The 16,186-nt window shown below is 49.3% G+C and overlaps 1 protein-coding gene across 2 annotated transcripts in view; it reads left to right on the top strand.

The window, feature by feature from the left end:
* BTRC (beta-transducin repeat containing E3 ubiquitin protein ligase) overlaps window positions 1–16,186 on the top strand; it is a 1,268,207-nt gene that overhangs the window by 881,420 nt on the left and 370,601 nt on the right. For both annotated transcript variants that reach the window (XM_086922668.1, XM_086922669.1), the window contains one exon: window positions 12,399–12,495. In XM_086922668.1, the coding sequence (XP_086778794.1) occupies window positions 12,399–12,495 (97 nt within the window). The remainder of the gene's footprint in view (window positions 1–12,398; window positions 12,496–16,186) is intronic.

The raw sequence follows: 16,186 nt of genomic DNA, 5'->3' as shown, positions 1-16,186 counted from the left end.
ACAATACAGTGCAAAGCATCGCCTTTATATTGCAATTCAATATTCAGAACCTTACATTACAGCATCATGCATGTACTTAACTACTGCATCAGTTCGTCAACTCAATATTGGCACTGTCAAACACTCATGCTTCTCACTCTTCACACTGTGTAGATCTAACCACTAACTGACAACTTCTAACCCCACCTAGTACCCACCCCTCTCCCCCACCACTCGTGAGTGTTGCATGATGTGCAGAATACAAACCATTTCTCAGAGCCCATCCACTACCTAGCCATCACCAGGACTGTTGTGTACAGGGTCTCCTTTATTAACAACGCTCTCTATTCACCTTCCTCCATCCGCTGAGCAAGCAGCACCTGCACCAGCATCTCCCATGCCGTAGCCGTTTTTAGTGCTTTCTCATTATTTGAGCGTAGTGCCTGTTGGAATCTAATAGCACTCTCACTACTGGCCCATTTCCTGAGCTCCGCCTGCCATCTCTTACTGTTGGGGCCCTTCTTCGACTTGCAGGGCATTGTTGTTTCTCTTTTTGCTAATAATAACCCCATGTCTAAATATGTATTGATCACCTTCATCTTGGATGTGTGGGGAAACCAACGCAGCAAGCATGTGGCTATATCAAACTCCAACCCCTTCCCTTTTGCATCTAGGACACGCTGCATCTTGTACTTGAAAGTATGTCTGGATCTTACCCGGTGTTAAGTATGCTCTGTGTAATATGAAGAAATGTACAAGCTGGAACCACGCATTCCTAGTCCCTTTCCATGCTCTGTGAAGAATTTGTCCCCATGTAGTTTCGGGTATGGGTTTCCCTATGCCTGCCTCCCATTTTAGCAGCAACGTGTCCAGTGGTTGGAGTCCCTCATTTAGCATTCTGGAATATAGGCATGTGACTGCCTTGAAAGTCCTTGCCGCCATCACCACGTATTGACACGCCATCCTTGTTTTGGGCTCCGCAGATCCCTCTCTCCAGTGTTTCCTAATTGACGCAACTAAAGCTGCATGAATCAAAAAATCGCCCCCGGTACATCATATCTCTCTTGCAATGCCTGATAGGGCAGAAGCTCTCCGTCTTCATATAGGTCCCCCAGTACCTGAACTCCCACCTGTTCCCACTCCATCAGAGGTGTCCAATCCCCACCATGTGGTAATGCTGTTATCATTCCCAATGGAATTTCCAGAGCATAGGGGTGAAGCACCCCAGCCCTACCCTGGCTACGATTCCAGCATAATCTCAGCGTTTTCTCTTCGAGCGAGAAATCCCTAAGGGTAAGTTTTTGCTGCAGGATTATAAATGATAATATGTGCCTTAGGATCCCCTACCTCTCAAGTGTTCCGCACCTCTAAACTCCATTGCTATTGCTTGTGTCATGACCTGGAGCTGTGCAGCCAAATAATAGAGCTCGAAATCTGGGACTGCTAGCCCACCCTCAGCCTTCGGCCTCATCAGTGTCGCTAGAGCCACTCTCCGCCTTCCAGATCCCCAGAGGAACCCCACTATCATGGATTTCAGTAATTTAAACACCGAAGGCGGCACCCAAACAGGCAGTGTCCTAAAAAAAATAGAGCAGCCGAGGTAGGGCTACCATTTTCAATAATGCTATCGGGCCCATCACAGACAACGGAAGTGTCGACCAAAATGCCATGCTACCCTTCAAAGCCCTCACATTTCTACCTATGTTTCCCTCCACCATATCCATTGCTTCATGGTAGATACAAACCCCCAGGTAGGTCAGGCATGTCGGCTCCCAAAGCACATCCCAGGAAAGCTCAGGCAGGAGCCCACCAAGTCTCGCTGGGAACCAGCACGTCTTGGTCCAATTCACCCTCAGTCCCGAGATGTCGCCAAAGTTCGATAACAGGCCGGCTGCTCCCTGCAACGCTCCCTCTGTCCGCCAAAAACATGAGTAGGTCATCCCCTTAAAGTGATATGTACTGCGGTACCTCTCTAAATCGTTAACCCTCAAAACTCTGTCCCAGTCTAGCTCTAGCCACCAGAGGCTCTATTGCAAAGCAAATAACAGTGGAGACAGTGAGCAACCTTGCCTCTTCCACGTGTTACTTGGTATTGAGTCAAAATCAATGCCCCCATTCACACTCTCGCCACCGCGGAGGAATATAACACCCTAGTCTATCCCACGAACTCCTCGCCCAAACCAAACTGTCTCAGTGTTTTGTAAAGGTACGGCCATTCCAGACTTTCAAAGGCTTTTTCTATGTCCACTGACAAAATCGTGGGCATAGGTGAGCCCCCATAATCCTCAGCAATCGACATATATTCGTAGACGTGTTCGTAGTCGGGATAAACCCAGCCTGATCTTCAGGTATTAAGGTCGTCATATGCTGCAGGAGACGGGTCGCCAATATCCGATTTAGGATTTTATAATCCGTGGTCAGCATTGACAACGACCTGTAGGCCGTCATATCTGTACCCTCTCGCCCTGGTTTTAATAAAGGGATAATAAGGCCCTCCCTCATAGACAAAGGAAGGTGACCCAACTCTCGTGCTTCCTTATAAACTTCTAACAACCGCGGGCTAGTATATCTACGTAAGGCACGTAAAATTCTATGGGCAGGCCGTCCACCCCTGGAGTCTTATTTCAAGCCATGTGCTTAATCGGACTCCTAATCTCTTCTAGGGTAATGTCCCGGCCTAAGGAGTCCGCCTGCTCCTCCTCCAGACGCAGAAGTTGTACACTCTCCAGAAAGGCTTTGATTTCCGTCTCTCCCGCTACCAAGGCGCTTTCATATAGCGTCTCATAATAATCTAAGAATCGCGCCAAAATCTCACGATGAGTATATATGACTCTACCAGCCCGTGCTAATAACGCCATAATTGGGGAGCCTCTCGAAGTGGGATTAGCCAACCATGCTAACAGTGTTCCTGCCTTATCCCCCTCGGCATGGGCTTTTTTAACATATGCCTTATAATCAAAGCATCGCAGTCTTTCTATTTCCCTTGCAACGGCCTCCTTCGCCTCCACCACGTCCGCTTGCAATTCCGGTTTCTCCGGCCTGGCTTGTTCAGCTCCCCTCACTTCCGTTCCGCCTCTTCTACTTCCCGCAGTAATACCTTCTGTACTCCCACGTGCTTGCTAATACATAGCCCCTCTCCACCACCTTGAAAGCGTCCCATTTCACTGCTCTAGTAGAGGCCGTCCTTTCATTTTCATTAAAATAGTGCTCTATACCTTCCCCAATGTCCCTCTGGAACACCAGATCCTCTAACGTTTCCGGACGCAATCACTAAGTAGGAATGTCAGATTTCACTGTCGTCCAGTTCACAGTAATTAATAACGGGTTATGGTCAGATAACGTCCGAGCCAAATACTCCGAATGCCCTACTGTGGGCACCATTGCTGTTAAACATAAGATTGCATCTAACCGAACGTGAAGTTCGTGCATCGCAGAGAAGAACGAGTAGTCTCGGTCTCTCGGATGGTGGGTACGCCATACGTCTACCAGATCCCATCTATGCTGTCAGTCCAACCTACTCTTTGCCAGCCTACGGATGGGGAAATCAGCTGGCGGAGGGTGCGATCTGTCCAGTGTTATGTCTGCAATGGAATTACGTCCCGCCCTAACATCACGGGGCCCGTTAAATAATGTGCCAATATACCCGAAATTCGATCAAGGAAGCGAGCTTGGTCCACGTTTGGTGCATAGATACTGCACAACGCTATGTCCCTACCGTACAACCTCCCCTCCACTGCCACATATCTGCCCTCCGGGTCTATGGTCTGTTTAGTGACCTGGAAAGGGACCCCTGCTCTTACCCAAATCAACGCCCCTCGCGCAAATGCTGAATATGATGTACTGAAAACTTGACCTCTCCACCTGCACTGCAGCGCCCGAATTTCTGCTTTGGTAAGATGGGTTTCCTGCAGCATTGCTATATGTACCCCACTCCTGACTAGATATGCATGGATTTTATAGCGCCTCATCATAGTATGCAGACCCCTTACATTCCAAGTGATGCACCTCAGTTCAAGTAACGTTCCCATCGCATCGGATCAAAGTCCTCCAGTCACCCCACATATGTCCACATCCCCCAGTGGCCCCTATATCCCAACTAGAACCCCAACTTCCCTGTTCCCCCACCCACCCAAGAACAGGACCTAGTACAAAACTGCCAGTCCCCATCCAAACCATATCAAGAAATACCACACAACTACACCCGTCAGTAGTCACTGCGGGCATGCCTTATGGCTCCCAGTGGCTACAACAATATCTTCAAGGTCGTCAGGTAACGCCCACCCCCCAACTGCAAGTTCCCAATGTGCAGGCTCCTGCTCATCTAGTAGTCCATTCGCTGTCAGCGGCGTGACTGTCGGCCCCCGGGTGCTCTCCGTTTCTGACATCTCCGTGTCAGATTTCTCCTTTTCCTTCTCCGAGTCCATGCCCTCTCGTGAGTTGGCCAGCCGATCTTCTGACAGAGCCGATACCGCTTCTAGCGCCCCTCGCCGCTCTACCTCCGTCTGTGACATCAATGGTTTCTGCAGCCCCCGTCGTCCGCGATGTATTCGTTGCGATTTGCGGAGTTGATGTTCCTTTGGAGGATCCGAGGTCTGGGATCCCCGTCGGTCAGTCCCAGCCCTGTTAGTTTCCAACCACGACCACGCCACATCTGGTGTATCGTAGAACTGAGTCTTATCGTCCAAAAATATTCGTAGCCTGGCCTGGAACAACAGGGAGTACTGAAGCCCTTCCATTCTCAATTCCTTCTTAACGGACAGGAAGGACGCTCAGCGGCGCTGTATATCCAAAGTATAGTCCGGGAATAGTGTCACTTTGCCGTTGCCAACCTGATATGGGCCTTCCATGCGTGCCTTTTGGAGCAGAAGATCTCTGTCTCAGAAATGGAGCAGACGGGCCACCACTGGGCGGGGTGGCCGACCCAGAAGCGGCTGCTTCGCAGGCACCCTATTCGCACGCTCTAATGTATAGGAGGAGGATAGTCCCTCAGGGGCCACTATCATCTTCAGCTAGTTCTCTAAATATTGTACCATATCAGACCCCTCTTCTTTTTCAGGCAGTCCCACCACGCGCATGTTATTACTTCAGTTCCTGCTTTCAGCATCCTCGGCTCGCAGTTTGAGCCATCGCCACTTCCTGGAGCACTACCTCCACCTGCTTCACTCTGTCGACTAGCTTCGAATGGTCCACCTGCAAGAGACACAGGCCCATCGCCACTTGTGCAATGTCTTGCTGTAGGGCGGTACGAGAGTCTGCTATGGCCGCTAATATAGGGTCAAACTGTTGTTGCATCCTCAGGTTCCGGGGCGCCTCTTGGGCCCCCTGGTCCACCTGAGAAGGTGTCTCTATATCCGATAATTGGGGCGTACCATCTTTCTTCCCCTTGAGTTTCCCCATCGTGTGGTCCTCCAGCTCCCCTCCTGTAAGGACCGGCTCCCCACCACGTCGCGACCACCGTCAGCAGATGCAAGTGTTGAGCAGCAAGGCCCGCCGTACTTCAGCCCAAGCAGGTCTATATCCAGTAGCTCGTGCTACTCCATCCACCATGCACCACTAGCGTTTAGAAGTGGCAAGGCAGGTACACGAAGGGCGAGGTCCCAACTACGCCAGGATGACGACAATCCCAGAGACCCTAGCGTCTGACCGTGACTGCGGTGAAGCAGTTCAACCCTGGGCCCCTGCCTCTCAACGTTCGCAAGTCTGTTGTTCGCCCAGTTGTTAAGTCCGCCCGGCTCACGTTTCTCTCTTGGGGCCCACTCCAATGTTCAACACGCGGAGCCCCGCGCGCCGCAACGGGCCAGGTCCACCTCCCAGCACTCCTTCTCCGCAGCCAATCAGCCCATCAGCATAGCCACACCTAAGCTTTGCGCCCGCGAGTCACCCCTCCGTCCACTGGACCCTCCGTAGTTTTTCCACTCTCTTGTGTTCCCCCGTGTACAAGCTCAGGGGTCCTGGGTCAATCTTGTTGTGCCTCGCAGCTCATATGTTACACATGTCTGTAGTAAGGCGCAGCGATGTGGAGAAACGTCCTGCTCTCCCAGCCACACTTGCACACTCTCACTCCCGTGTTCCACAGCTTCCCAGGGCGCTCCACCACCTCTTCACTGTCATCTGGCGCCGGGGCATGCTATTCGTCACTCAACAGGGTCCGGGTCGATGCCTCCACCCATCCGACACGTGTCTCTGTAGCCACACACAGACGCTGTGCTCCGAGGACCCTGCATCGCTACTGATAGGCCAGGTCTTTTCAGATCGGAGCTCTTATCCCCAAATCACTCCTTCTGCCGGTAAATAACAAGGGAGGCTACCTCTCAGGCAGTCATTGCCGATCTCTCTATTGTTCCCCTGCCCTCGTGCTCTCCACCTCATACAGTCTCAGGGGAATCAGGGACCATGCGCCGCAGCTCTCAGGTCACAGGCCTCGGAGTTCCTTAGCTATGCACCACCGTGTGGGAAAACGCCTTGCTCCCCCAATCGATTGCACACTGTGTCGCACCTGCCTGCCGCCGTCCCTTAGGGAGCTCCAGCTGCCTCCACCATAGTGCCGGGTCCCGGGCACGTCCTTCGTCCCTTGCCCGGGTCCAAATATGTGCTGGCACCCGACCACACCACTTCACAGCGGCCCCGCACAGCCTCGCCGCATCCAGGCTCCCTGTGCTGTACCAATGAAGCCAGGTCTCACGAGTCCGATCCCCCGCTCTCAAGCTCCTCCCCCCACCGGGAAAAGCCAGGACGAGCCGTCATTCAGGGGGGCGACGCAGGTCTCCAGTCATCGTCCACACAGCCCCGATCCAGGTCGCGGTGCAAGTTCCACCGCCCGGCGCAACACGCCCCTCAGCAGCGGCTCCTCAGCTGTGGTAGCGTCGAACCTCACCGAACTCGGCACTGGGAGCTAGTCTTTCCTCGTCGTGGCCATCTTGCTTCCTTTGTCGGTGGTCCTTCAGTCCCGGTTTATTAGCCACAACTCCCGTTCGGGAGCCGAGCAAGCTCCAGTCTTGCTCTAGCCCAGCTCTGCTCTGGTCACCGCACCCTCGGTGTCATCAGCAGGGTGAAATATACAGTTTAAACAGGATAATAATGGGGATAGCGCGTGGAGCTCAGTGCTCATGCAGCCGGTCCCATCGGCGTCCAAGCCACGCCCCATCAGGAACTCAATGGTAGGGCAGCCTTATTCCACAATGTGGATCTTCATACAGAGCCTTATAGTAGAAGTTTCTTTTTTAAACACTCTCCCTCACTCACCTTTCTACTCAGTCCCTCCCCATGCTTGAGGGCATGCTACATCACACGCCCGGCATCTTTAAGGACCCCCATCTGGGTTACATAAAAGATATAAATCTTCAGCCTACTGAGCCTATTTACATGTGTCTGACTCCTGTCTGACTCTCTAGTTGTCACTACTGCTCGTAAGTGAGCCAACTCCGAAGCCAGTGGGGATGCCCTCATCAGAATAAGAGAGCAAGCGCACAGGTGCAGTGGGCGAAAGAGTGACAGCACAATCGACCAATCAATGTCGCATCGTCAATTCAATCTGCCTTCTTTCATGATACGATCGTGCCCACTCGGGCGAAATTGAGGAGCTCTTGCAATACTTCCAAGAGGAACACAGGAAGAGGTGACATGAAATATTCTCTGAGGTCAAGCCGATATCATACTATTCGCTGTGTCCTAGATGTCGCAGAAACCGCTGCCAGAAGGGTTAATTCAAGCACTTTTCTGCGTAGTTCAGCAGAACCTGTTGAACATGCCCTTTGATGGCCAACATCTCTTTGGTCTACAAGAGGACCAAATATTAGAAAAGATCAAAAAAGATATGGAGGCAGCTAAAGGATGGGTGCACTTCACCCACTCCCTATAGTTCCGTTCGACACACAACCTATCATGAGGGCTCAAAGACCACTTCCCTTGAAGCCTCCACATCTTATCAGCAAACTCCGAGACACCAATCCTCTCTCAGGGACAGGTTATGTCAGAATTTTATATGGCGTTTGCCGGACTGTTGCCCCGGAGACTGGAGGAAATGTTTATGGAGGCATACAAGGCTGGATTGCTCTCGGTTATGACTAGGGAGGCTCTGGTGGTACCTCTAACCAAGTCCAGTTCTCCAGAGGTGGTGGTAACTGACTTCAGACCACTCTCCATGATTAACATGGACTTTAAGAAACTTAGCAGGCACTCTCCTCCAGGTCGCTGCCCCATATGCAGGAACAGATTCACGCAAATCAAAATGGGTTTATACACACCTGCCAGACCTCCCTTAATCTCCACTGGCTCTACAACATCATGTACATAAGAGAGCTGGCAGAAAATCTGTCAGCTATGATCATGTCGGTGGACCTCGAGAAGACATTAGACATGGTGGGACTATTTGGAGGCAACCATGCTGCTTATGGAGCTGGGTGCAGTGTGTGTGGCCACTGTATGCACATCCTATGGCTAGGGTCAAGACGGGCACACAATCTCTGAGCCATATGAAGTATTCCGGGGTACAAGAAAGCATGGCCGCTGTTACTCCTCCATTTTGCCATCGTCATTGAACTGTTGGCAGAGTGGTTTTGTGTGGAGGGTGCGGGTTGGGGTATAATGGTCGGTGATAGGCAACACGTCTCTCCCCATATGCAGATGATTTTTTGATTTACCTGCAAAATGGTAAACAGGACATTTCCCATGCGATGCGACTCCTTGAGGAGGTTGGCTCTTACCTGGGATTATGGGTAAATTGGGGGAAGACCTGAGTGTTCCCAGTGATCAATGATCCTCCCTGCCCCGATAACTGCCCACCTGATATACTTTGTGTGCCAAGCACCTTTAAACATTTAAGTATTCAGATTTTCCATGAGTTGGGAGACTTACGCGGGGGAAACTTGGATAGAGCGCTGAGGTCGCTCAAGTCTTGTATCACCTTTTGGAGAACACTCAAACTGTCCATCATGATGTGCATTAGCACTTTCCAAAATTTTCATGATCTTGTGGCTACTCCATTAGGTTGCGAACCTCATTGTGCGGGTCCCTGTGCACTGGTTTCAGCAACTCGACATTCTTCTGAGCGAGTTGAACTGAGACAGTGGCCATCACAGGGTTGCACTTTACACCCTTCGTACCCCCCACTTGAGGGTGGGCTGGAAGTTCCAGACATTGGGTAATATTTCACAGCGGCGCAGCTACAGTTGATAACCAGATGGCTGGATGGGGCCAGGCTGACAGAAATTATCCCAATGGGCTCTGAACCTAACCAGGGGATGCTTCTAGTGAACCTACTTATTCCTGCTGTAAAGGTCCCCAACTGAGCCTTCTACTGTACACAGCATTTAGCTGTTGGCTGCAATGTGTGCGGCAGGAGATCCCGCTGGTGGGGTTGCCCCAGGGTGTCCCCAGAGCCTTCTTCACGGCAGGGCAGATGAGCCCATGATGGAAAGTGAGGATAGTGATAACGAGTGACTTTCAAGCAGGCAATCTTTTCCCCCTGTGGGATTTGTCTGAGCAGACGGGCCTGCCACCTGGCCAGTTCCTCCCTTATGAGGTTGTTGTGCGTATATTTCATGACAACCCTAAGGGTATGCCAACGCCCCCCACCACTCCACGTCTGATAGTTACCATCCCAACTCCACAGTCCATTGTGCCCCAAGGGTGTTCAGGGGTTTCCCGGCAGAGCTATTTAGCACCTTGTAAAACCACATAATCAAGTGTCTGCTGGTGCCTGCAAAAGTTGAAGGACGCCGTGGGTCTGGGGTTCCACATCTCTCACTCCCCATAGATCTTGAAATGTGTGCATGAGAGCCTCGTAAATGAGGAACTGGCTGACTGGCAGGCCGGTCTGCTCTGACAAATCCCAAAGGGGGTTCAGATTGTCTGATTGAAAGCAGTTTATAAATAGGTACATTTAGGATAAGATTGTAATAATGTTAGGCAGATGCCACACACGTGTTAAAGTAGCAAGTATGCACCAAGTCATCTCACCAGAGAATGTAATCTCTTTCCGTGAGTAATTCTTCTTCTCTGCTTCATGGCATAGGTTTTCAGATTGTGTCAAGTTACTGTTTTCCATCTTAATCAGTGGCGGCTGCTCCCAGGAAGTAGCAGTCGGGCAGCTAGCCGGCCACCGCCGCTTCTCCTCCTCTACCTGGCTTCTTCTTTGGAAACAGGAAGCACCCTGGCTCCCAGACTCCCCATAGCCAATCACAACGCTCCAATGAACTGGTGTGATTGGTCTGGACGCCGTGGTTCGACACTCAGCCAGGGAATGGGAGCCTGGGCATGGTCTCCACGCAGGCTTTAATGCAGCCTGCATGGAGAACATGCAAAGGGCACATGAATGTTTGGCTGGCCCAAAAGGGCCAGTCAAACATTCATGAACATTTACATAGTGCCCACCACTCCTCCCCTGCTCTGAGAGCAGAGCAGATCGGCCCGCCCCGCAGAGACACCACAGCAGGAACAAATAACATCATAATAATGCAAGTTATTATTATTTTATTTTTCCTTTTTGTGCACTGCTAAAGGCCTTAGCGGAGGAGCCACCACAGTGGTGGCTAGTGGCTTGCGAAAGTGGTAGGCGAAAAGCAGCATGTGTCAGGTCTCACGGCAACCACTTAAAAGCCCTGCACCTACCCCTGTCACGTGTTCAGTGTTCTTTCACTGACAGAGAACGGGAGGAAGCAATGAACTTGCTTTAGACCACTTAGGACGAAAACATCACTTCAATATTAACCCCTTGCATGCTGGGGACGGCTCCCGTCCGTCATGGCACACAGTGCTCGTGTGCTGATGACGGCCGGGAGCCATCATGACCACGCACGCAATCGGAATGTGCTGCACAGGAGTGGAATTACGACCGCAGGTAAGGGGTTAACAACTGTTTATTTAGCACATCACACACAGATTGTTTAATGGCGCTCGCATAATATGTGACAATATTTAATCAACTCAAGGGTATTTGTTGAACGCACTCTCCTTTGCCGCAAGATAGCTCTGTGTGTTCATGCACCGGCTGACCAGATTTGTGTGTAGGCAGACTCTGATGGTGCAAGGTTTGGACCCAGTGAAGGCACGCAGTCTTTCATCCGCATGATCAGGGTAAAAAAACAAAACATTTTTAGGTTGGGTATTGCAGAACATATTTAACCCTTAAAGATTGAACAGATGTTCCAGAAGTACTATTGTGCGTTGTGCCAGCTTTGCTATTTGTATTTCAACTCACAGAGCTAGTTAATCATCCGTGTGTTTTTTGGAATCCATTTTGTAGAAAGGTATATTGAACTAAATAAAAATACAAGTACTTATGCTTCACGTGCAAGGAAGTCCCCAAACATACGGGACCACCATCTGGTTGGTGTCTTCACAGAAGGCACTCCACTGTTTGGAGCACGGTGCCTGACTCGGAAATGAAGGGTCAACGAACCCTAACCAATCCTGGAGCTGCACTCATGCCGCTTTCAGCATGAGAGTAATGCCATGATTGGTCCGAGCAGGCTAACACAGCGCTCGTTTTCAGACTAGGAGCCTGTGGTCAGCCCAGGTGTCTTACAGGTGGTAATGGTGTGGGCTGAAGTGCGCATGTTGGTCTGGCTGTTGCAAGACAGCCTGACAATCTGACATGTGCACTTTAGGCAAGTCATTCCTGCTGCCAATCAGCAATAGAAATGACCCTGTCCCGAGCTGAGATGCGGCGCGCACTTCACGAAAATGGTCAAGTACATTGATCATTTTATTTAAATGATGTCTTGCTGCAGCTTCTACACTTGAAACAGGCAGGGCGGTGTGGCTCACTGGTTAGAGTCGGCAGACCCGGAAGCAGAGGACGGCCCGGGACCAGGGTTCAATTCCCGACACGGCAGGGTCGTGGACCAGGGTCAGCAGACTCAATAATTCTCGCCTCGGTGCCTACTCTAACCAGGGATCACACTCGGCAACTCTGGGAATTAGCTTGCCTCATCTCCACAACGGCCCCCCACATACGCCGGGGATGCCTGGTTTCACCTTGGAGATACCCAGTAGGGACCATCTCACAGGGAAAGCCAGGACGGGTTCCCCAGCGGTCTACAGTGCGGAGATACCCCATGTGGGGTGATTCATGCGCTTTACAAGACATCATTACATTACATTACATTACATCACATTACAGGGCGACGCACGTTCCCCTGCCCTAAAGGAGGAACCGCCGCAGAAAAATTCATCAATGGGTGTAGGAAATACATTTGTCAGACCTATATTCTTCATGCTTGATTTTCATAAAAGTCATGCACAACCACATTTAATATTTAGTTTGAGTGCCTAAACGTTTTTGAGAGATTGGTTTTCTATTCTGCTGTATTTTTTACTAGTGGAATAAGCGAGTCATTTCAAAACTGAAAGATAATTTATATTTGTGCTCAGCTTTAACCTTGAATGTTAAGTGTCAGAACTGTTTTCTTTTGTTTCAGGGGTCAGTATCTATTTAAGAACAAGTTCACAGATGGTATCAGTCCGCCACATTTCTACTACAGAAAACTTTACCCTAAAATTGTACGAGACATTGAGGTAAGACCTGAAAGTTTCTGTAAAAATGCTGTTGCTCCGCATAGGCATTGTATAGTTGTTTAAGCACCAGTTATTTATGTGTTTGACTTTCTGCAGATTTTTGTTGAATGTTTTTTTATAAATATTGTAATAACATTTTTAACAAATAAACCATAGACAGCCATTCCTCTTGCAAGGATTGACTGGATATTCATTCTCCATGTGACCAGCTCTTGTATTCACATTCCCCCTTGGATCCTTTTCTATCTTCCTCCTCCCAACAGCATCCCCAAGCTACCTCCCACCAGTACATTCTTCTTATGGATTCACATTCATACCCCTAAAACGTCTAAGAATCCAAACCCCTCTCATTTTGTCAGGCATCCGCTTCCTGCATAGACTTGGTTCTCTACCTGCATGCAGCAGTCCAAGTCTTCAGCTCAAGTGTTAACCCATGGTATGTTGTGTGCTCCCCAGCAATTTGCAATATTTGTCTAGGCCATGGAAAGCCCCAACATTAGTAGTAGCTTGGTATATTTCGGTGGGCTTTCATCCCCCCACACTAGCATTTTGATTGAGCTGGCCAGTTTAGTATCAGTTGTTGTGTACAGACCGTCTCTCGCCTCCTCTCAATAGCTCCACAGCCTCGCACAGGACCAGATAGTATGTGTGAAATTGCCTACTTCATTGCATCACCGGATACATTTGTTGGAGCTAACCATCTTCCTCTTGTATAGGACCTCTCTGGTAAAGTATGATTGATGCAGTATCCACAACTACACTAGGCGAAACCTGGAACGTATCACAATCTCTCGTGGGGCCCACAGTGCCTCTTCCCACTCCCCATCCTCAATGGGCCCACATCTATCTCCCGTTCCTTTCTGAGTTTTCCCATCATATCTTGCAAATTGTGTATAATTTTGTTGTATATCGGGGACATTGCTTTATTGTTTAGCGGTTGTCCCAGTACCCTATCTCTTCCACTTGTGAGGACTCCTCTATTGTTGCACCTTTGTGGATAGAGGGTATTAATGCGTGTCTTATTTGTAGGTACTGGAACATTTCTCCTTGTCTAAGCATCTTCAAGAACATCAGGCCATCCTTGTTCCAGTTTTCTCCCAGGGTGAAGATTCCTATCATGTACAATTAGCGAACCCCTCCAGCCACCCTACTTCGCCTTAAACATATCTGTTACACATGGGTTCAGCTTAGTCAGCTTCTTTCCCCAAACCAGGTATTTTTTAGCCTGTTTCCAGGTTATGGTTACTGTGAGAGTATGTTTTGGTAGCTGTACCTGGGGCCGATTTTTACAGAGGTCTTCTGGGCAACAGCTCACTCCCATAGTGTGTCTGTTGACATGAAGAGCAGGCTCCTCCAGCGAGGCAAAGGCCCATTCATTTACTGTTACTAATTGCGCCGCCAAATAGTATTTCTCAATATCTGGCAATGCTATCCACATGTCGTACATCCCTCTCATCAATTTTGCTAGCACTGTCCAAGGTGCTTTCCCATTCCACAGTAGAAACTTCTCACCTTTCTCTATCTGTCGAAAGAATTCTTCTGGTGTCTTTTACGGGGTGTTCTGCAAGACATATATTAATTTGGCAGCGTAATCTTTTTATATATGGCTGCTTTGCCCAACAAGGATAGGGGTAGCTCCCGCCAGTGTTTCATATCGTTCCTGAACTCTTCTAAGAGTTTATATAGATTAGTTCTGCTGAATTGTTCCTTGTAACATAAATGCCAATGTTGCAAAAGCCCTTTATAGCAATTTATACTTGGAGGTCTCCAGGAATCGCTGTCTTACCACCTGTCAGCGGGTGTAAGTGGGACTTTTTCCAGTTTATTGTGTCGGCTGGTTAAGTTCCAAAGACATGGAACACATGTAAGAGCCTTGGTAATGTGATGTGTTTGGGCTCCTTAGAGCAACACATAATCGGCATATAATGAAATCCTTTCATCACATTGCTGTCCCGTGACTAGCCATCTTTCCTGCTCCATGCTGTGAGTGGCTCCAATACTGCAAAAAGCATCGGGGAGAGCTGGGAACCCTGTCTCATTTCTTTTTCTATTTATACTTTGGAGTATACCCCGTTTACTTTAACTTGGTCCATGAGTTTTCGGTATAATAACTTTACCCAGTTGCTATATTCCAGTCTTATCCCCGTCCTTTTCAAAATCCCAAACCTTAAAGATCATTGTAAGGAATCAAAAACCATCTTGGCTTCCAGGGATAGTAAAAGCGCTGGCTCTGTAACCAGTTCGATGTAGCTCATGCAGCCATATAATCTGTGCAGGTTGAGCCTGGTCCCCTTGTTGGGTGTGAAGCCCAACTGGTCAGGGTGGACCAGTTCCTGCACCACCTGCTGCAGTCTGTTTGCTATCAGTTTTTGCTAGTATCTTGGCTTAATCATTTAATAGTGATATCAAGCAGTTAGTTGGAAGTTTACCATCTTTGAGAATCATTACTATTGTTGCCAGACATTGGTCCAGCAGGAGTTGCTCTTCCTTTTTTACTTCCCTAAACATTTGCAGTAGGTTGGGGACCAGTTAAACATAATTTCTTTGTGCAGTTCCACCAGTAGGGCAGTAGGGCAAACAGCTTTGCCAAACTGGAGATCCCTAATCGCCGTTTCTATCTCTGCCGAGGTTATGTCGGCATCCAACATCTTCCAGTACTGTAGCAAGAGTCCCAGGAGCCCTCTGTCCACCAAGAATTCTCTGATGTAGCTCGGTGTTCTGGCATGTGTGGCGGAATATAGCCCTCTGTAAAAGTGAGCAAAGGTCTCTGCTATCTCACGATTCTCTGTGACTCTCTTACCTTCCTTACTCACCTCCGTAACCAAGTCTTTTTAATTATCCATGTGTCCCAGCCAAGCTAGCAGTCTCCCACACTTATTTCCCACCTCTTTGATCCTATGCTAAGGGGCTATAAAGGTCGATCTAGCACTATTCTCCGCTATGTCGCAGCATTCGTGTTGTTTGAGTTTTAAATAATACAGCGCACTGTTCTCCACAATTCCACCCATTGCCAATTCCAGATAGAGTATGTCAGCTTCTAGCCTTTCCAGCTTAACCTTCTTTTCTTTTTTTGCTCCACCACCTGTGACATTGCTTGTCCCCTCTTAACTGTCTGGTACACCTCCCAGGCTGTACACCTAGAGGATACTGTCCCTATGTTCACTGCAAAATATTCTACTGTGGTCTTTGTCAGAGTCTCTCTTGATTTGTCTATTCCATAAATACCATGTGTGCAGGGACCATCTTGTAGTGTCGCGCTCTAGTGCTCCCGTCATCCCGTGACGGCAGATGCTAGAGCACGGGCGGGCTATCGCAAGAGCGGAGGCGATTGCGAGGGAGGAGTGAGCCTGCGACGAGTCTGCCGAGTTTTCCCTGGCGCTCTGAGAGTGGATAGTTAAATAAACCAAGGACAAAACCTACGCAGTGTCTGTCTCCTTTATGTAGAACCCTCGCAACACATCTGCGCTTCCTTCACTCTGTCCAGTGAGCACCACCTATACTGAGGAATGGTCAGAGTTGCCTCTCTAGCGAGCACACTGGCCTCTCAAAATTGGTCCTTATATATAATTTACGTCAGGAGATATTCTATTCTAGAAAAGGTCAGGCGCATCCCTGATTAGTATGTATATTGTTTATGGGTGGTGTCTACTCCGCATGTCTAGCAGCCCAGGGTGGTTATGAATTGCGCCAG

The sequence above is a fragment of the Lissotriton vulgaris genome, chromosome 5 (assembly GCF_964263255.1).
Source record: "Lissotriton vulgaris chromosome 5, aLisVul1.2, whole genome shotgun sequence".
Taxonomy (NCBI): Eukaryota; Metazoa; Chordata; class Amphibia; order Caudata; family Salamandridae; genus Lissotriton; species Lissotriton vulgaris.
The sequence above is the reverse complement of the archived record's forward strand: the minus strand, read 5'-3'. Positions and strand labels throughout refer to the sequence as shown.